At 43.5% G+C, this 22,111-nt stretch overlaps 1 protein-coding gene across 4 annotated transcripts in view; it reads left to right on the plus strand.

Moving 5' to 3' along the window:
- DLC1 (DLC1 Rho GTPase activating protein) overlaps positions 1-22,111 on the plus strand; it is a 443,051-nt gene that overhangs the window by 394,918 nt on the left and 26,022 nt on the right. For 2 of the 4 annotated variants that reach the window (XM_030312240.1, XM_030312242.1), the window contains one exon: positions 17,881-17,952. In XM_030312240.1, coding sequence (XP_030168100.1) covers positions 17,881-17,952 — 72 coding nt within the window. Of the gene's footprint in view, positions 1-1,298; positions 1,701-1,729; positions 1,878-17,880; positions 17,953-22,111 lie in introns of those variants that run through there. The other 2 variants (XM_030312243.2, XM_030312244.1) reach the window with 2 other exon arrangements.

Below are 22,111 nucleotides of genomic sequence, written 5' to 3' on the forward strand. Positions count from 1 at the left end.
TATTCACTTGTGATCTTTAAAAATGAGGCTTTCCGGGGCGCCTGGGTGGCGCAGTCGGTTAAGCGTCCGACTTCAGCCAGGTCACGATCTCGCGGTCCGTGAGTTCGAGCCCCGCGTCGGGCTCTGGGCTGATGGCTCAGAGCCTGGAGCCTGTTTCCGATTCTGTGTCTCCCTTTCTCTCTGCCCCTCGCCCGTTCATGCTCTGTCTCTCTCTGTCCCAAAAATAAATAAACGTTGGAAAAAAAAAATTTTTAAAAATAAATAAATAAATAAAAATGAGGCTTTCCATTATATCAGGGGCCCTCATATTACAGTGTATCAGAATCACCAAAGGATTTGTAAAAGTGCAGATTATCACCATCGGAAATTATTCTCTGGTGGGGCTCCTGGGTGGCCCAGTTGGTTGAACGCCAACTTCAGCTCAGGTCACGATCTCACAGTTCATGAGTTCGAGCCCTGCGTCAGGCTCCGTGCTGACAGCTCAGAAGCTGGAGCCTGTTTCGGATTCTGTGTCTTCCTCTCTCTGTGTGCCTCCCCAATCATGCTCTGTCTCTCTCTCTCTCTCAAAAATAAATAAATATTTTTTAAAAATGATTCTCTGGTATATTCGACTGGTCCTACCCAGTTAGTTACAGGAGGTGCACTGAGTTGAGGCCCAAGGTCCGTAGTTTGGAAAACACTGTGTACACAATAGACTCAACACGTGCTGAGTAAAAACCCAATCCCTCTGTAGAGCAGTGATAATTACTTACACTTGTCCTGTACCCCTGCAAGCTTTCGCAATGAATGATGACTGTCCAAGGGACAGGTATTCTTCTTCCCATTCTAGATTCATCCCTACCTCCCTGATTCCCCGCCTTTCTGCAAATTTATGCGGTTCCCGCATAATGTGAGGCAGAATCATAGAGATAATTTTAAGTGTGCAAAGCCAACAAGAAAAAGAGGGAAAGTGCGCGATATCGCAGAGTCCAGCTCACGCTTCCCCCGCAAGTAAATGCCTCGAGGCTACAGCCTTTGCCTTCACCCCGGAGGCCCACAATTGAACAGTTCGGGAAGCTTCCCCCAGCAGATGTGGAGGCCAGAGGAAAACATTCCAGCCCCGGGCCGTGGAGGCGCGGGGGCGGGGCCGAGGGGGCGGGGTCAGGGGACGGCCAGAGGCTGTGGCTGGCTCTCCTGCTGCCTGGAGGAGGTGACGGGCGGAGCAACAAGGGGCGGGGTCTGGGGCGGGGCCTCGGACCTGAGGACCGTCAGAAGCTGCGGCCCACTGCTTAGGAGGCGCGGAGGAGGCCACGCTGCCCAGCCTAGACCCTCCCCTCGGGGGCGGGCCCTGCGGGAGGGCGCGGCCGGAGAGGCGCGCGGGAGGCAGAGCGCTCCAGCAGCTGGAGCGAAGGCGCTTAGCTCCTGACCCGGCCATGGCCGAAGTTCTCCTCAACAGGAGCAACCGCTCCCGTGCTTCTTGCCCCTCTCCCTGAGCTCTCTCTCCCTTTGACCTCTGGAAAACGCCGAGTTCTTTCTGGGGCCGTGGCGAGGGGTGCGGAGCGGCGAGTAAGGATGCGCTAAGAACCGCCAGCGCGCGTGTCTCGGGTGCCGCCGTGGGTGCAGGCGCGGGAGTTGAGCTGCCTCGACTTCCCCACCGCGCTCCCGCAACCCCCCGCCGCTGTTGATGTGCAGGGAGAAGCCGGACATCATGATCCTAACACGTAAGCTAGACTTGTGCCTTGCCGTCGGGCCAGCTGCGGGAGCCAGCTGCGGAGGGGACTCGCCGCGGAGGAAATGTCACCCCGCCTTGTCAAGTCGGTGCCTGTCGTTCTGTGCTTTTAAAAGGCTTTCCGAGGAAGCTCGGGACCGAGTCGCCCAAATTTCTCGGAGTGGAGGAGGTGGAGTGTGGGAAAAACGAGCGTCATGGTTTGGGGAGGGAGGTCTTAATTTCGGGTAATGACTCCAGGCAACTCACTGCTACGGGGTCACGGGACGGCGCGCCCGGTGGGCTCCTGGAAGGGCTGGGGGCCGGGGGCAACCGCGACTAATGAACTGAAGCCCACGCTAACTTCCCGCTGGGGCTGTGGGTGCGCACCCGGCGGGGGCACACGGAGGGCCGGCTGCCAGCCCGGCCGCGCCGGCGGCCCTGCTCTAAGTCCCAGGCGAAGGGCTCTGGTTCCCAGAGGCGCTGCGCGACCGCCTTTCCGGGGACGTTCGGGGCTCCGTGACTACAGCCCTTCACTGTACAAGTCCGAAATCGGTGTGGACTCCCTGAGAGTTTATTATTTGGGGATGTTCAGGCCGCAGTGACCCTTGAAAATGGTTGTTGTTTTTTTTAACTGCTTGAAAGTAAATTGAGGAAAAATCATTGTTTTAGTTTCAAACGGTTTTTGCTCAAATATTTTCAATGCTGGAAAGTAATTCAGACTTAGAAAGGGTTTTGGTGGCTGCTGGCCCCTGGAGAGGGTTGCAAGCCCCTTGGCTTACGTGTGAGGGGCGCCTGCTGGGAAGGTTGCCGGGTGCCTTCACGTGCTGGGGCGTTGAATCGGGTTTCCTAAAATGCGGGGTGGAGATGCCCACGCCCTTGTCTCCGGAGGAGGCGCCAGCGCGGGGCGAGTCCCTGGGCCGGCGAGAGGAAGGAAGGAAGCACGCCCGACTTTTTGCGTAGCGAAGTCACGGCCTTTGGGAACGCTGTCCCACGCTGCCTCTGTGTCCCTGTCCCCATCTCCGACGTCACCGGCTGAGACTTTGATCCTTCCGAAGGAGTTTCTCCCCTGGCCACAGCAAATTGGCCCTGCCACGTGTAATTTGCAGATTATGCAAATCCGCTCATTTTTCCAGCGTACATCCCCTGTTGCGTGCGAGGGGAATCAAAACAGACCAGGGTGAGCCTGGCGAAGTAGGAACCCTTAGGTCCGCAGCCTGCTCGCTGGGCGCATCTGGGAAGTGTTGAGACCTCTCTGCACCTCCTTCGTCTGCATCTCAGGGGTAATAACTGTATTTACCACGCGAGAAGGTTGTGGGGATCAAATGAGCTAATACAAGCGTTTAGTACCGTGCCTGGTATTGATGGTTCACAAATACCCAATTTGTGCTGATCACTGTGGAAGGAAACGCCTGCATATAGTTATTAATCTGCACCTCGGAGAAGAAAACCTTGTCTCACCCTAGTGTTGAGTGAGCCTTTTTACACCCAACATAGCAAACGGTTCATTCTCAGGATTCGGAAGCTCTTTCGGCCCTGGGTGGTGCGGTGGAGCAAAGCAGCCTAGGCACAGCCCTCCACTACAGAAAGATTCGTGAGGGTGGCATGTATGACGCATTTGGGTAGAAAAAAAATCACAGCTCTGGTGAAGGTAGAATACTGAGTCTCAAATTACATTTTTTTTTTTTTTTCCAAACTCTGTTTGCCGAAGGGATGAGGGAAAATAATAGCCCGGCAGAACTCTGAATGTAAATCTATCAGCAGCTCCAAGAGGTTGACTAATTCGGCATCCATCTGGACTGCAGGCTGGTCCTCCACAGAGATAATTTGCAGACCATAAGTGTGGAATTAATGGAGGCACCCAGTGCCATCTTGGCTTGCAGACTGTAGCAGATGGCCAGAGGGGTGCCCTGAAAGTCAACAGCCCCCCTAATAGAAGAACTGAAGTCCTGGGGAATGAGTGTCAAATAGCTAGCAGATGTGCGTTCAGAAGTTATTTCAAGACATTTTCTGAGAAAATGTTGGCAATTGCATGTATTAACTTTTTATTGTGGCACGCCAGATTTACAGCGTGGCCCGAGCCTGGCTGCATATTTTTTTCATTAGCACTACTGTTCAGTGTTTAAAATGAAGCACAGCAGACTGACTTTCTCTCCCAGCTGCTCTAAAAGTTTGCTTTTGACCAAAAGAAGAAAAATAAAAAAAAGAGAGAGAGATTTTATTTTACTTCTAGCTGAGTGACACCTTACACACCAAGCTGGCCAGAAACTCAAGAACAGGGACTGACTTTGTTTCCTGACTCCACAGGATCAAAATAAGTAGCTTCCCACTTGAATCTTTCCCTAGAGTGGATGAGAAATATGGTTTCAGTGACTTAATCTGTGACTTTAACTTACCAGTTTTAGATCTTATGAGAAACACCACTTACTCCTTCAGAGTGAAAAGGTCGAACAGTTAAGCAATTGACTATGGCCAATTGAAGGCAGCGTTCCAGGTTTTCATCCATTAGGCCAGCCAGAGGCTTTTCCTAGAGTTGTGGAGGGAAGGTGAGAGGCCAGTTGCCCTTTAACCTAAAGCCTTGTTTTGTTTCTTATTTTGTTATTGTTCAATACTATAGTTCAAAGAACTGAGCAAAATTTAAGGGTGTTTTTCCATTAAAAAGGGATATTTGGTTGCTTTTGGAAAATATACCAGATAAATAGGAAAACATGTTACAATTAAACGAGTTATGACTGTAAAGTGAGTGAAAAAGTGTATGTAGTACTTAAACTCTTAACCAGCGTGGGGCTTAGAGGGGATATGGGAGGCCCCATGAAGATGCCCTCCAGTCAGAGTCTTGGTGGGATTCCAAGAGGTGGTTCGAAATACAAAAATAAGTACTTGACTTTCCCTTGGTGTCCCTGTGGAGATTTTAAGCCATGATGCAATGTTAACATGAGAGTGGTTATTTTTATGACCGAGGCAGGTAAATATGCTATTTGAAAATATTCAGGAAAGGGCGATTTGGTCCAGAAGAATGGGGGCATCCAAAGTACAGTGGGTGAAGTGAATCGTGCATTTTTGAAGAGAGCCTTGTGCTGGACAGGATGGTCCAGTATTGTAAACACGAGTTTCTCATGCTTAACTCTCCTTCCTAGCAACAGGAAGACGGAAATGAGGCCATGCAAAAAAAAAAAAAAAAAAAAAAAAAAAAAAAGCCCCTGAAGGGCTCCAGACAATACTTGACCCACCCTAGCATTTTCCCTGTACAGCCAGAAGACTTGCAAAAGTAAAAATAACTTCAGATGTTTCCCCTTCCTCTCTGGATATTGCCAGATCACTAAAGACCAAATTCTTAGAGCTTTAGAACACCCTAGTCAAACCTGGCCCCGAAGTGTAATGGACATCAAGGCTCATGTCATGCCAAGCCTGTTCTCAAAATTATAAAGCAGACCTGGGGAGAAAGGTGATCTTGATTTTTTGTTCGCATAGTTCAGTGATTAGAAGTCTAAGAGTTGGGATCCAGTAGAGGAGAGAATTTAATTTCTAAACATGGTGATTCCTGAGTTTCATCGAGTGCTCATTTTAACAGGATTTGTCCTTAAACTCTGGAGTTGTGGGGATACCATGCAAAGGAATGATGTGCATGGCATTTAGGACCTCAAAAGTGTAGGACCTAGCAAGTGGTTCCTTGCTGTGGTTATCAGGGGGAACTAATGCCCAGCCATAAAGCGTTAACATCCAAACACTGTGTCCTCAAAAAGCGCAGTCTCCAGTTCGTCTTGTGAAATTAAGAGGAAAATGCTTTTCTGGAGCGGTGTTCACAATTGTCCTTCTATCAGGAATTCCGAGACTTGTGGGTCATTCCTCTTTTAAGAAAGACAGTGCTATAAGATTAAAATTTGCTTTATGGGAGTGGGTTGCTGGTAGGAGTGCAATCAGTGGTGTTTTCTTTCAACCTCAAATTAGTCAGAAATCTAATTAATGGAAAGGGGGGGAAGATTCCTAGCCGAGAAGGGCTCTTCCTGTCTGTCTGCCCTTTTCCTTGTGCGATCCTGTGTTGTTGTTAAGGATTATCATGATCAGTGATAAGGAGTAGGGAGTGGTCCTGCTGGGGATTCTTTAATTAGGTCTACTCTGTCTTAACTTTTTTTTCACTATACCTTCCTTGCTGTGGTGCACGGGAAGAAAGGCTTGTGTGTATATTAGTGTGTATAGTCTTATCATCTCTCACAAGGAACAGTCACCCTTCTTAGTATGAACGCTCCTTTTTAATTTTTGTAAAAAACCCACAGACTTTTGACAGGATGGTAATAATATTATAGAAGCTAAAAATTTCTCACATACTTTGCCCTTATTGCACGTTTAACCTTCACCTCGGCGGCTCCAGAAAGACCCATGTGATTATTCCCCTTTTACAGATGAGGAATCCGAGGCTCGGGAGAGTTCCATTCCTTGCGGAAGGTCGCTGGCTGTACGTGGCCGAGCTAGGATTCCAACCAGGTGTGCATGGCTGTCACGTGCAATTGAGGGAGATATGCTTGGCTTGAGTTGATTCAATTTAGGAAACAGTATTTGGTGGCTGGGTAGAGCCCTGCAGTTACTTTGCAGTGTCCTAAGGGACTCACATAGGGCTGTAATCTTAGGGTCCAAAGTTGACAAATTAGTGGTTTCTGTGTTCCCCCCCTCTGGGGCACAGTGAATGGAGACTTGAGCCTTTGTCTTTAACATTTGGGGAAGGAATCTGGGATTCCATTTTCTAGCTTCCATGGACTATAGTGAATAATGCTGTCTTCAGGGAAAGTATTTTAAAATAATATTTCTAAGGGAAAATTCTCTTCCAGATGTCAGTGAAAACATTTGAGTAGCATCTTGAAAATGACTGCCTATTAAGAGATAATGTTGTTGGAAATGTCCTTGCTAGCGTTAAAGCGGGAATTGAGGGAATTGATTTCTCTTAGGCATTCATCCTTGTTTTGTTTTGTTTTTTTAGTTTGCTGCTGAACTGAGTTTCATAGTAGAAAGTATACTCCTTTTCCATTCATATAAACCTCTGCTTGGTGGCCTTTTCATGTCTTACCCCCCTCCTGTCCCCAGGAGGAAAATCAAAAACTAACTGAAGGCTGAGGTCAGTGAAGCTGGAGTCCTCAGATGCCTTTGACACCTCCCATCCACATTTTGTTCTCTTCCCGCCCCACCTTTGAGTGTCCCGCAGAGAGGATTGCAGGCTGCTTCCTGAAGCTTGTCAGAAAGGCGCCTTCCTTCTTGCAGGAGTCTCTAGAGGATGTCTGAGGGACAGAAGTTTTCCACACCCTGAGGTTGTAGCATTTCCCAGGCTGCAGCGCTGAGGAAGCCATGGAGGAAGGGACCTCGGAGGTGAGATGGCCTGTGGCCCATGACTGAGCTGCACTACAGCCATGCCTTGCCCTTTGTCACACACAGGTGACAGAGTAGATAGAAGACGCTAAAATTCTGAAATCATCTTCACTCCCAAGTCTGGAGAAACTATAAACTCACAAGGGGACAATCTCCGTACAACTCCCATTTTCAAAGATAGCACGAAAAACAGATCTTCCGTGATGCATGCACATTTCTAAAAGTCATTTCATGGGAAATTCCCGAACTTTGCAAAGGCAGCCTGGAAAAACATTGCCTCTTCCCTGGTGAGGGGCAGCCGAGATGCCTGGAAATTCAGTGACTAGTCCAAGGTCATATGTGCTTCAGACCTCTTCCTGCCTGCGTGTGTGAACAAAATGGGTTATAGCAACAAAATGAGGATCTTAATGTGTTTGTAGGAAAATGTATCCATATAAAACCGGAAGCCTTCCTAAACTAAAGAGATGTATCGGAACCAGATTTGACCATTAGATTGTGTGTGTGGGGGGGGGACTGGTTGTCACCAGCATTTTTAATGAAAATAATTCTTTAGCTGACCTAGAAGACAGTAGTCCTAATTTTTTCTTATACTTTGTGGCACAAAACTGAGAACATCAAATCCAATAGTGTTTTCTGTTTGAGATTAGACATAGGAATGCCTAACAGCCGCTCTATTTACCAGTTGCTTCCATGTTTTTTATTTTCATTGGTCTTTGTGTAGGGCAACTTGATGCTTCATTATATTCTTGCTTTCTTTTTTCTTGCTGTCAGAATGGACTAAAACCTGAGTGGACAGTTTCTTTAGAATTCCTTACTGTTCCCTCTATTTCTAATTTACTGCCATTTGCACAGTATTTCTTTTTCCTGCCCTATGGCACTATAGAACTTGGGACAAAACCAAAGATTGGGGTTGGAGGTTACTTAGTAGAATAAGCTTTGCTAACATGTGATGAAAGAATTGATGTGCCTGCGAACCTTTCATCATGGAGATGGGGGGTTGGCTACTTTAGGTTTATAACTAGGTATTTTGCCTTGAATCATAAGTTACAAAGGAAGTGGATTATATAATCTTAAAACATCTGCTTCGTTTTATGAAAAAATGAGACTCAGAAAAATAAGATCCCTTAAAAGTATGTTATTTAGATTGTTTCCTTTCTTGAAATTGGCTTCTTAATCTATGCAATTATTATCTTTAAAGGGTTTAGTATTTTAAGAGCTATTTCAAATCATTTTTCTTAGCAATGCATGGTTGCAAATGCATAAGTATTTGATACAGAATACTAGAAATGTGGGCGCATGCTTGTATGTAAACCAAAGGGTTTTTAATCCCACCCCACATAGAAAGGAAATAGAAAAATGTGGTGATGCTGTATCCATTTCCTTAATAGTTTATTTTCATTTGTGCTGGGTAGTAAGTGCCAGTTTTTGATTAGCTGAAAGATATTTTCTGTTCCTGGAAATAACTGGGTCAGTTTAAGTCTGGATACCTGAGAGAGCCATGTCAACCATGGGCTCAAATTAATGCAGAGCTGTTTGCCTTTGGGAGGGATGAGCACATATTTTTTGATGTGATAAAACAGTATTTTGTAAACACTTGAACTAAATGATCCCCAAAGGGGATGTCAATTGATTTAATTTCTGCATTGCTGGAGTGTCTCTTCATGTGCATAATACCAGGTATAGGCTTGCAGGGTGCGTCTCTCATGGTTTCCTTTTTTTAAGGCAAAACCTTATATTAAGTTGTCATCACATCACTGGGGGAAAAATGGGTCCTTTTTCCCCGTTTACATTATTTCTAGGAATGTTCTTTATTAGAAAGCAACAGATCTGCCACCAGACCTCAAGCAGGAGAGAGAAAGAAAGAAAGAAAGAAAGAAAGAAAGAAAGAAGAAAGAAAGAAGAAAAGAAAGAAAAGGAGGGAGGGAGGGAGGGAGGGAGGGAGGGAGGGAGGAAGGAAGGAAGGAAGGAAGGAAGGAAGGAAGGAAGGAAGGAAAAACTTAAAAAGGAAACCTTCCAAAACTTGCAGTTTTTGCTTGTACTGAAAAACAGTCTGATGATTTAAAAGTGAGAGTAATCTTTGCAGGCAGTCAAAGTATGCAGAAAGTGCACTAGCCTGGGAGAGCAGGGCAGTTCTGGAACCTTCAGCAAATTACCTAAACTCTGAACCAGCTTCCTCACTGGTGAAGAGAAAAGATGAGAGAAGCTCCAAGAAGCATTTCAGCACCCAACTCACTGATTCTGTAGAAGTCAGGATGCTACTGTTGGCAAAGCATGAACATAAAAGCTCAGTAAACAGAGTAAAACTCAAGGTTTTCTATGGGTTTTCTAAGCATGTTCCTCCTATAAAGATGAATTTTTTAGTTTGAGGGCTGTAGACACACAAATAAGCAAAAATATCTAGGGTTTTGGGCTCCCTATAACATGAACACAGGCATCACGAGGCAAATCAAGGAACTGATCCGTTAAGAACCAAATTACAAATTTTAGCAATAAGCTTCAGTAAATCTGCAAAATTGGGGAATTTACAGCAGTTACTAATGATCCAGTTTTTTGAGGGAAGAAGAATGCCTCCGTGTAATTGGTGATAAATCTGAAAGCTTAACAGTAGGGACGGAACCTATTCTAAAGGTTGTCTTAGAGAGCAGGGGAAATTGGCATAAAAAAGATCTGAGAGTCAGAAGCCTGGGGAGTTTACAAAGCCTATGGCAATCCCAGGTTTTACAGATGAGGAAACTGGTCCAGACAGATTATTTTCTCAAGGCTACTTAACAAAGCAATGCATTCTTTCCTGAACCTGTTTTCCTGACCTGTTGCAGGTAATACTTTGCCATCTTGGTGTGATGGATTATTAGAAAGTTTTACGTTTTCTAAAACAAAACTGTTTTACATCTGAAGAAATAATGTTGGCTGCTCTTTGGGTAACCAGGCTAAGGAGATGCCTGTATGTGCTCTGTGGGAGAACCTGCTTTCCACTTCATGCCTCCCTTCCTTTGTCAGTGTTACAGTACATGGGACCGATTAGCATCCTTTCACAAACTACTGTGCTTCACCACCCCTCCACCTTTACTCGGAATCTTTTCTCCCCCATCCGCTCTTACCTAGGAGATTATGTTAGCCTCCTTGAAGGCTGAGCATAGACCATGTGCCCAAGCAGCCCCCTCCCACCTCTGAATTCATACATGTCTTTCCTTTGCCTCATCACATTCTCCTCCGTACTACATGTTAGTTCTTAGTTTACTCTTCCTTCCTTCCTTCTTTCTCTTTTCTTTTCCTCTCTCTCCCCCTTCCTTCCTTCTTTTCCTTTCTCTCTGTCTCTTTTCCTTCCTTCCTTCCTTCCTTCCTTCCTTCCTTCCTTCCTTCCCTCCCGCCTTCCTTCCTCCCTTCCTGCCTTTGTAAGAAAAAACTATGGTGTGAGAACAATACATTTCAAACTGGTGGCTTTGGTGAGTAACATAACTACTTTTTTAAATGGAATTGAAAAATGTAAGACTGCATAACTAATTTTAAGTGTTATTTGGTGAAACTTGTCTCAGTTCTGCGTATGCTGGTACAGACACGTGTGTTTGTATACGTGAATATGTGTGTGTGCGCACATGTATACATACATTTGTGTACCAGGTTATAATGTAAAATGTATTTCTTATCATGGATCCTGGTCAGAAAAAAATAGGAAAACCACTTCCCTAGAACAAAAGTCATATCGTGGCTGTGTAATATTTATTGAGCAACTACCTTGTGCCCCACGCTGCTGTAGGTGCTTAGGATGTATCAGAGAGCAAAGTAGACAAAGAAACTCACCCTTTTGGAGCTTACAGAGGGGAAAGTAAACATAATACATATTTTGGAAGGAGACAAAATAAAGCAGGAAAAGGGGCATGGGGTGGGTGGGAAGAGGCCAGTATAGCTGGATCAGTTAGCTCGAGGGAGATTGGGTGACAGATGGGGTATATGAAGAAGTTAGGGCATGTGGGCTGTAGGTAGTTTCACCTGTGAAATGAGTACTCACTGGTGTTCTGTAGCAGGTCACTTGGGCCTTAACAAACCCAAAGACCTTAGAATAGCCCTTAGGAAACCAGTTCTTTCCCTAGTAGAGGATCATCGGACACTATGTACTCAACTGTGAATTACCTTTCCGTTTGGCTTCCTGCTTCTGGGCAGGAACCTCTGTCTGATTGTCCCTGAGCACAGCTGGAGCATACTTCGGAGATGTTCAGTAAATAATTACTGAGTGAAGGGGGGAAATGAAGGATGATTGGCTTCACTTACATGTATGACTATACCAGAATATTCCTGAAGGTAGATTTGGATCCGCCCCTGTTAGGCCAAACAGACTTAGAAACTGAATTAGTATCGACTGGCCTTCCAGAAGCTTCCTAACTGGTTTCTTTCAGAATATGCACAACAGATGTTTAGAATGCTTTTAGGCACCTGAGGGTAGGAATGTAGTTGCTAGTCAAAATCTTGGCTGTGATTAGATAACATTAAAGTGTAATAAATATTACTATATACATTCTGCAATCTGACTTAGGCCATCTAGAAATTCATTTTACGGAGGTAAATCCTGATAACCAGTCTCTTTGGCAGTTGTGTAGGTTTAACATTTATTTTTATTATTAATTGCAAAGAGAAGGGGTTTTGCATTATAGTTCTCAGTCTGTTTCTGAAGGGAAGAAAATATTAATGGATTCTTTTTTTTTTTCCTTCAAACAAATCTATTTGTACTTCCAATATGGAAGAAGTACTCTTTCAGGACATAAATGAATTAAGAAGCTTTGGGTAGGTGCACCTCACCCAGCGTGGGAAAGGTAGGAGAGAAAAGTTGACAGGGTGGAGAAGGGAGAATTTAGGAGTAAGGGGGAGAACAGATTAAGAGCTTGCAGTGTGAGAGAGCATGATGCATCCTGGGAACCTCAAGGAATTCAGTAAGATGAGCAAAGCTTGCATTTGGAGGCCTTCCAGGAGACAAATGCATAAGGCAGAGGCCAAATTAAGAAGGTTGTGGGTCTGCCGAGGAGTTTGGACTGTATCTGAAAGGTGGTGGAGAGTCAGTGAAGAATTATAAGCAGGAGAGTAACATCATGAATTATGTATTTCATAAAAGCGAATCCAGGGGCTCGGGGACTCTTGGACTAGGATAGATTTGTTGTGGGCAGGGAGGGGCAAAGCTTATCACAGAATTCAGTTGGGAGATCTTAGGATAATCCAGGGAGAAAGAGTCCAGACACCGGAATACAGAGAAATGTTGTGTGGCTCAGTGGTTCTCAATCCAGGCCAGCCTTAAATTTACCTAAAGAGCTTTTTTTAAAAGATCCTCCCTAGACTGAGAAAATCCAAATACCTGGGAGTAGGTGGTGGTTCCTTAAGCTGATGCCTACTGCATCCAGGGCTGACAGCCGTTGAGATCAAGTTTTTGAGGCCATGGTTTGCTTCTCCAGTGGGCTGCCCCATGAATCCTGTGCAACAGTCCTGTAAAATTGGCCACCTCAATGGTAGCTGGAAAATGGGTAAAAAGAATCTTCTTCCATTGGAAGAACCTATGTGACCAGGGTGGGGAAATGAATTTTGTTTTGGATCAGAAAATACCACCTGCCTTCACACAGCTAATATGTTTCTCTGTGGCTGTAAAAGCATCAACATTTCCATTGATCTTTGCCCACAGGTCTGTCATATTTGGGGGAATCCAAGGAATCTGGAAAGTGCTTGAATTTTCTTGCATTCTTCCAATTCCTTAGACTTTTATTTAAGAGATACATTCCATGTAGTTGTGGCATTTGCCTTGAGTCCTGATTTTGGTAGCCTGTTGTCAAAGAAGGCAGGGAGCCTGACGGTTCCTACTGTGAAGTTAGGGCACACAGAAGATGGAAGTAATCACATCTCAACCCAATTACTGTTGCTCAACTGGTTAAGATCAGTGAGTTCAACAGAATGATGACGGGGTTGGGAATTTCTGTTTAACTCACTGTTGAGGGTAAGGGGAAGACAGGGTCATCCCTTCATGCCGGGAAATGTGCAAATATGGACTAATGGTTCCCAGCCTTACACAAAAGGGTCTCCTGGACCTCATTCATCTTATACAACTAACCACTAAAGCTGTTTCCAATAAATATTTCCTGTTTCCTCAACACATTTGTCTGTTGTTTGCTCAGAGAAAACCCAGGCGTTAAAGCAGCATTGTATTTCCATTGTGCTTTTGGTTTCTGATGGCATTTTTGCCCAGTAGAGAATGTTTTTAAAAAATCATCTTCAGGGGCGCCTGGGTGGCTCAGTCGGTTAAGCGTCCGACTTCAGCTCAGGTCATGATCTCAAGGTTCATGAGTTCGAGCCCCGCGTCAGGCTCTGTGGTGACAGCTCAGAGCCTGGAGCCTGTTTCAGATTCTGTGTCTCCCTCTCTCTCTGACCCTCCCCCATTCATGCTCTGTCTCTCTCTGTCTCAAAAATAAATAAACGTTAAAAAAAATTTTTTTTAAAATCATCTTCAGGGTGCCTGGGTGGTTCAGTTGCATCCAACTCTTGATTTTGGCTCAAGTCATGACCTCACAGTTCATGGGATCGAGCCCCGCAGCAGGTTCCACTCTGAGCATGGAGCCTACTTGGGATTCTCTCTCTCCCTCTCTCTATGCCCCTCCCCCCCCCCCCCGCCCCATCTCTCTCTCTCTGTCTCAAAATAAATAAAAAACATTAAAAAAAATCATCCTCATAGTTGCATATATTGAAGGAAAAGTCATACCTTTAGAGCCAGTTAGAGACCTCTAAAAATGGGCATGAGAATTTAGTGACTGAAGTAATGCATGTATACATGGTTTTAATATTTTATTTATTTTTCTTTAATTTCTTTAACATTTACTTATTTTTGAGAGACAGAGAGAGGCAGAGCATGAGCAGGGGAGGGGGAGAGAGAGAGATACAGAATCTGAAGCAGGCTCCAGGCTCTGAGCTGTTTGTTAGCACAGAGCCCGACGCGGGGCTTGAACTCATGAACGGCAAGACCATGACCTGAACTGAAGTCGGATGCTCAACTGACTGAGCCACCCAGGTGCCCCAATGGTTTCAATATTTTAAATGTTGCTCAGCGTTACATATATATATATATTTTTTTCAACGTTTATTTTATTTTTGGGACAGAGAGAGACAGAGCATGAACGGGGGAGGGGCAGAGAGAGAGGGAGACACAGAATCGGAAACAGGCTCCAGGCTCCGAGCCATCAGCCCAGAGCCCGACGCGGGGCTCGAACTCACGGACTGCGAGATCGTGACCTGGCTGAAGTCGGACGCCCAACCGACTGCGCCACCCAGGCGCCCCTACATATATATTTTTAAGGGAAGAACCTGTCTTGCTCATTTCTGTGAGTCCTAGTTCTGTCTCCACTGTGGCATTTGAATGTAAAGAAAACTCATTTTAAGAACTTATTTCTCTGCTTGTTTCCTCGTCTGTATAGAGATTTTAGTAATCCATGTTTTAGGATCAATGTGAAAAGTAAATGAATTAATATGCCTTTTAATGCTTAGACAGGGTCGTGCACATATGAAGCACTCAATAAAAGTTAGCCATTGAGGGGCGCCTGGGTGGCTCAGTTCGTTGAGCAACCAACTTCAGCTCAGGTCATGATCTCATAGTTCGTGAGTTCGAGTCCCACATCGGACTCTGTGCTGACAGCTCAGAGCCTGGAGCCTGCTTCACATTCTGTGTCTCCCTCTCTTTCTGCCCCTCCCCTGCTCATGCTCTGTCTCTGTCTCTCTCTTTAAAAAAAAAATTAAAAAATAAAAAAATAAAAAAGTTAGCCATTGACAGAATTGTCGGGAGGGAGGCATCTGGGAGGCAGCATTTGGGATAGACCTTGAAGGATGCATGAAATTTGACACTGAGAACAAGGAAGATCATTTCATGCCAGGAAGTCACAGTGGTGTATGGGGAGATGAGCACTGAGTTTGCTTTCGCTGGGAGATAGAGTGAATAGAGAGAGCTGAAAAATCAGGCTGCATGCCTCCCGGAGAGCTGGGGAAACCATGCAGAGGTGTTCAGACTTGATTTTCCAAGCATCGGAGTTCTAGTGAAGTTAGAGAGAGACAAGATCAACACTATAGATTGGGAAGTGTGATGAGCCAGGATTCTCTCCTCTGAGAGAGGACAGAATTGGAGACGTGGCGCTTTAGTTGGGAGACAAGAGGGAAAGTTATGGACTGGATCGGGGGCGAAACCAGAAAGGGTGTTCTCTACTCGACTTGGATGTAGATATGTATTCACTTCACGTTAAATAAAATGAAAATACTGATTTTTTTTTTTCCCAAATCAGCACTTACATCAGACTGTTACCATTTTCTCTCAGTAATTGGAAAGGGGTGGGAGTGAAGTCCGTAACTATTTCATTTATTAAAAAACCAGTGACAACTTTTACAGTTTTTACAGTGTTCTAATTCTGATGCCTAGAGGAGCAGTGAGTTTTCAGTTGTTCTTCACCCAAGGGTTCACGAGTGGACATTCTTAAGTGGAAGCTAGATATGATACAGACTTTTCCTATTTCCCATGGTTTCACACCTGAAAGAAAGACACATTTTCGTCTAGTTTAGGGTAAGGAAGGAAGGTCAAGTACCTGGATCTCTGCAGTTCTTGAAAATACTGCTTTTTAGCCATTGTAAGCCTTTAACTAGATTATCTGCTGAAGAAGCAGAGCTTTGCCTGTTCACACCATTCCTTTCTAACCAAGTGGCCCTGAGAAATGTGGCTATTTGGACACAGCTTTTTAGATGAATCTGTGGTCACGTGGGGGCTTTTCATTTCCTTGGTGGTAGGGAGTGAGTTAAGAGAATGACAAGATAGCAATAAGTATTTTGGGTTTCTGAAATCACTGGGGGCCTTAAATGAGCAATATGTTTGAGAACATCTGGCAATTTGTAAAGTATTATATAAATAAATATGAAGGCTTTTTAGAAAAATGCCTTGTATCTTACATGCCTCTTGGCAGGAAGCCATTGTAATAAGAAAATCAGAAACATGCTCTAAATAGGTAGCAATATTGGCCGGTGAAGTGTGTCTAATTCAGGCTTTTGTGCGTGTGCTGACCCAGTGTCATGTCTCAATGTAAGTCAGAAAAGAATGGATGTTGAGAATTTCTGGTTACTCACCACTTGTTGAGTAAAATATTAAGAGAGCAAGCACATTTACTTTTTAACAATCTGTTGTTCAGAGTCTAACAATCTGTTCAATGGAAATACCTCTAAATAGTCAGGAAAAGCGAGTTATTTTTTTTTAATTTTTTTCAAACAAATGCTTAGCTTTTTTTCTTTCCTTGTCTGTCTTTGAACAGGGGTCACAGAGATAGAGGAAAAAAAGTTTCCTTCTTCTTTTAAAGAAAACGTCGAGCTTTTATGTTTTTCCAGCAATACGGTTGTCTAGAAAGTGTTTATTTTATGATTTTATGTAAAGCTTCTTTAATCCCTTTCTGAGACAAGGTGTGGATATGAATACATGAAAAAAATGTTAACTACAGGTAATTCAAACTGGACAATTCTATATATTCTTCTATTCTGAGCAAACATTGAGGTTCTTATATATGTATGTCACTTTTCCCTCCTGTCCTGAATTCACTCCTGAATCTCATGTTTAATAATGCTGCTTTCATCACTACGCTGAAGAGATTCATGAAAGTAAACTTGGCCATGTCATTTTTTTCCACTCGAGTGCCTTAATTGATTTAGTTTAGGTATTTATTGACTAACTCATCAGGAGATAGCAGGTTGTTTTTTGCTTTGGCGTGCTCTATAAGGACATCCCTACTTGCTTTAAAGAATTTGAGTGTTCTAAATTACCTTTCTTTAACGGCCAAGGAATTCGTGAAATGATAGGAGAAAAACTGCTGTGAAACCGTAAAGTTACTAGACAAAAGTAAGATATGTATGCTTCTCCTAATATGGATTATCCGCCTCCCTCTGGCTCAGAGGAGAGATGCTTAATGAAGATTTGAATCTGGAATAAATTAATCAATGTTGAGGCATTTATAAATGAGTGAATCGCCTTACATAACTGAGTACTCTCATGGCCTGTGGAAGGTGGGAAGAAGAGTTGAAAGAATAGTCTTTGTGCAAGCAGAGAAACTAATGAGTGTGCCCCAGACCTGCTCTGTAAGTCAGTTTTAACTGGATTGTAAGTACCGCTTGAGTGAGTTTGAACACAGTGTGTCAGGTGCTCTTGGGCTTTCTGTTTATCAATACTATCTACAAGATGTTAACCACAGGGAAGCAGAGCTTTATTAGGCATTTTGGCCTGCCAAGATTGTGGGATTTATGGACTTAATGCCCTCTGGGTCACCTGACAGCCTGGGTCTCTACTGCTGGATGCACCTAAAGGCACATTGCCTCAGCACCTGGACCTTCTTTGCACGTCCCATTGTGGGGCAGAAGGTCTGTTCCATTGGGCAGGTTAGTTCTCTTCCAGGGTGTCACGTGTATTTGGTGGCCTTTTGTTGATGTGAAGAGTAAGCCAGGTTAGACCATCTGGGCTTAAAATCATTTAATCCCTCTTAAAACTGCTCATTGTGCCCTGTTTTCCTACTGATTTGTAACCAGAACACAGGAGCAGCACAGAATAGTAACCTACTGTTAAGACCCCATTTTTATTTTTTAAGGAAAGTCAGGTTGTTGTGTGCATTTTCTAAAGTCTGAAGAGATGCACAATAATTTAAATCATTTGAATTACGTGGCTTTTATGTATGTGTATATGTTTGTTTTGCTTATCCATTGTCAATAGGCCTATTTTGCTTCTATAACAAAATCAGAGTTTGTTAAGGAAGAAAGCATGCTGAGGTCCACATGACTCACACTGCTGTCTTTCTTCTGTTCTATTACAGAAATTGAAGCCAAGGAAGCTTGTGATTGGCTACGGGCAACAGGTTTCCCCCAGTACGCACAGCTTTATGAAGGTGAGCGGGCAATGCCACTTTTTTTTAATTGGCGCAATCATATCCCTGGTTCATGATATTATTGATCTATGATTTAGTTTCAGACATTTTAGTGTTCATTAAAGTAGTTCATTAAGAAAACAGTGTAGCAAGTCATAAGACCCTCATCACTCAAAACAAAAGCTAGGAACATGATGATAATGCAACTAACATCTTCTCCCATTAGGCCCCTCTACTCCCCTTACCCAAAATAACGGTCATCCTGAAACTTCTATTTGTCATTTTCCTTTTGCACTTTCCTAATACATTTTTATAAAGTTGCTTTTACCCTTATAAAAAGGATATTATGCTCTATGTAATCTTGTAGGATTTAATTTTTTTCACTTACTAGTATATTGTTAAGATTCTTCTATACTGTGGGTCCCTCTAGGTCACTTGCTTTGACTGCTGTGTAAATAGCCCGTTGTGTGGGTAGACTGCAGTTTATTCACATTCACTCTCCGATTGGTGGGCATTTCAGCCTTTTCTGTTTTACTTTTATAAACTGTAGTCTTAGGAACATTCTTGTACATTGTAGTACTCTTGTGGTACATCTGCAGTAATCTGTCTTGTCTGTAACACGCAGAAGCAGAATTATTAGGTGATGGAGAATACGTATGTTCAGTTTTACAGTGCAGATTTTTCAAATGTGCTTATACTGATTTTCACCCCTACCAGTAATTCTATAAAGATTCTGTCTGTTCACATGCTCTCAGCACTTGATCTTGTCAGACTTTAATTTTTGCCAATCACGTGGATGTATTTTGACTTCAGTTTCCCTGAGCGTGAATGGTAATGTTCGTTTCTTCATGTCATCTGGCCATATGCATTTGCTCTTCTGTGAAATGTCTGTTCCCCATTTTTCTCGTGAGTTGATAGCACTTTTCATAATGATTTGTAAGAGCTCTTCATTCATTCTAGCAAGCCTTCATTGGTCATGTGTTGCAGATATATTCCCCCAGGTTGTAATTAGGCTTTTTACTGTTGTTTAAGACTGTCATTTGATGAATATTATCTTTTCTGTGGCATTCACATTTTTAATTAAGAAAAATGGACCTTTAAAAAAAAAGAAGATGATGATCTAGGCTGGATTTTTACTCTTTCATTTTGTCACCAGTGCCCTTAGCGGTTACTGGGATGCTGCAGCCCAGGATGAAGGGCTCCTAGGTGTGGCTCATCCTGAGCTTCCGGTACCAGGTGTGGGTGGAGTATACGTGCAGGTGGCAAAAGGAATAAGCTATTCATTTACATGGGATTCTTATCATACTGTACATGTTATCATTCAAAAAGAATTACAGGGGCACCTGGGTGGCTCGGTCGGTTGAGCGTCCAACTTCGGCTGAGGTCATGATCTCGCGGCCTGTGAGTTCGGGCCCCGTGTCGGGCTCTGCGCTGACAGCTCGGAGCCTGGAGCCTGCTTTGGATTCTGGGTGTGTGTCTCTCTCTCTCTCTGCCCCTCCCCTACTCATGCTCTGTCTCTCTGTCTCTCTCTCTCTCTCTGTCAAAAAATAAACATTAAAAAAATTTTAAAAATCATAATAAAAATAAAAAGAATTACAGGCGTGCCTGGGTGGCTCAGTGGGTTAAGCGTCAGACTCTTGATTTTGGCTCAGGTCATGATCTCACATTCGTGAGACTGAGCCCCACATCGGGCTGAGCGTGGAGCCTGCTTAAGATTCTTCCTCTCCCTCTGCCCCTCCCCCACTGGTGCATGCACACACACTCTCTCACTCTCTCTTAAAAAAATAATAGGGGGGTGCCTGGGTAGCTCAGTTGGTTAAGCGTCCCACTTTGGCTCAGGTCATCATGATCTCCCGGTTCGTGAGTTCGAGCCCCGCATCAGGCTCCATGCTGACAGTGCAGAGCCAGGAGCCTACTTCAGATTCTGTATTTCCCTCTCTCTCTCTCTGCCCCTCTCCCGCTCATACTCTGTCTCTCTCTCTCAAAAATAAACATTTAAAATAAATAAATGATAAAAAATTACAGTTGTGAACCAGTGAACTCCATCTATATGGGTAATTTGCAAGCAAATGTTGGGTGAATAGTGAAGTGATTCCTAAATTGAGAATAAATTAAATGACCAACAGGACTTCTTCCACCTGAAGGATCTTTGTTTCCTCAACTCTGCTGAGATGATGACACTAAATATCTCTCATTCATTCATCCATCATCCATTCAGCTAATCAACAAACCACTATTAATTCTACACCAACAGGGATGCCCAGCACTGTGGTAAATGCTACATATTCTATAAAAATAAAAGCGTCATTCAGACGTCAAAGAGGACTTTTAAGGGATTGCCAGAATCTCAAAAAGCAAACGTAATTTTGGTTGATTTACATTTAGAAAATACGTCTTTTTCATCACCTAAGAAGGAAGGGGATGCCATCATGTGACAAAATTTCTAAAAGAGTCAATTGAAATGAAATATTTTCACCAAGGATGTCTGGCTCTTCTCACAATAAATAGTGAGTGTAAAACATGTCTTTTCCTCTAGGGTAATAGGAATCAGACTTCTTACTGGAAAGTGGCATTGGGCTCTCAGGCGGAGCGAGTGGTCACTGGCAACCTTCTTTAACACATGAGCAAAGCCCGTGAGCCCATGCTAAGAGTAGGTATAGTTCGTAAGCTCAGAAGTGCTAGACATGATCAGCAGGTTGCCTTGAAGAGGGATATGGAGTGGGTGGGTGAGAACTCCCCAGAAGGAAATCAGGCAGAGACCATAGAGATCATCTTTATTTCCCTAGCTCACTCAGCTAAAATAATTCATTACCTAATTTACACTACCTGCTCTTGTTCATTGTGGCCCAGACTCAATGTGTGGTATTTTCCCATGAAGCTGAATTCAGAATTATTTTATTGCTAGACTGTGTAAAATATCTTATTATTCCTCCATTGTAGAGATCTCGCATTCCTTCTCCTTTTTTCTTGTTTCTTTCTTTTTTGAAAGGTACTTGGTTAATGTGCATGCTTATTACGGTGGAGTTGCCTATCTGTCCCTTAGAGAGAATTTCTGACCTATTAACATTTAGAGTATCTCTGTCTTTCGTAAGTGCTTGGAGGTAGGGAGGGCTGGGGAGGGACCTCCCTTGTATTGCATTCAATTCACAGCTCCACTGGAGACAGGGAAAGATAATTGCATTAGCAGTGGCAGTAAGGTGGCCGTCCTTTTGTTCTTCTGTTTAGAAATTAAATTTCCTCCAATTATGTTCATTTTTGGTGTTGATTTGCTGCCAAGCAGCACTTTGTGAAGTGTGTGTTTGCTAAGACTCGGTCCCAGCCTCTGTCTTCCTTCTTAACGCATCCTAAAATTCAGACTGCATTTTCATGGAATATGTTTGGGATCTCTTCACATTTAGAAGTCTTTTGAAGCCTAAGCCTGCTTTCGAGATAGACTGTGTATTGTTCTGGGCTATAATTCCTGCACTACATCCTGCCACTCTGTGCAGCAACCCACACATTCCTTGTCTTCCTGTTTTGCTTTATTTTGGTCTTCGGCGATTTATACTTCCTGCCCTTAAAGCCAAGCTGGACGATTAAATCCTAACATGAAGAACTAAGAGCTTCTTCTGTACATTGGTAAATCATATCTTTTAAAAAACAGTCCTTTCAGAAGAGTCTAGGCAAATAAGAGAAAATCATTTATTTAATTATTTCACTTGTCTTACATCTAGTCCCTATGTACTCGAGAATTTTTTTTAACAGAATCTTCAAGTTAATTTGCATCAGAAAAGAATCTAAAATACAGTTCTGGGTACAATAAGTTAGAATTGCTAAAATAACACAGTCGTGATCTCCTATACACTTAACAGACATGGGAGCTTTTAATTTACATTTACAGATCTGATGTTCCGCTGTGAAAGTATTAAAAATATATTCTTTAATGTCAGCTCTGTCATTTAATACCTGACGCTCTGGGTGTCTGTTCAAAGTGATATAAAACGCCACAACCTCCAAATAGCTTCATAGTCTACTGTGTTTGTATTTACAATAGTTTACATTCACTATGAGCCTATAGTGTTGGTCTATAAGTTAATGAAGAGATAAATTCCTGCAATACTCAATTTCATATATTTCTTCATAAATCTTGGGCTGCTTCATTGGTCTGCCTGCGTTATTCAGGGAATAGTATCAATAATCT

This window comes from Lynx canadensis, chromosome B1 (genome assembly GCF_007474595.2).
Source record: "Lynx canadensis isolate LIC74 chromosome B1, mLynCan4.pri.v2, whole genome shotgun sequence".
Taxonomy (NCBI): domain Eukaryota; kingdom Metazoa; phylum Chordata; class Mammalia; order Carnivora; family Felidae; genus Lynx; species Lynx canadensis.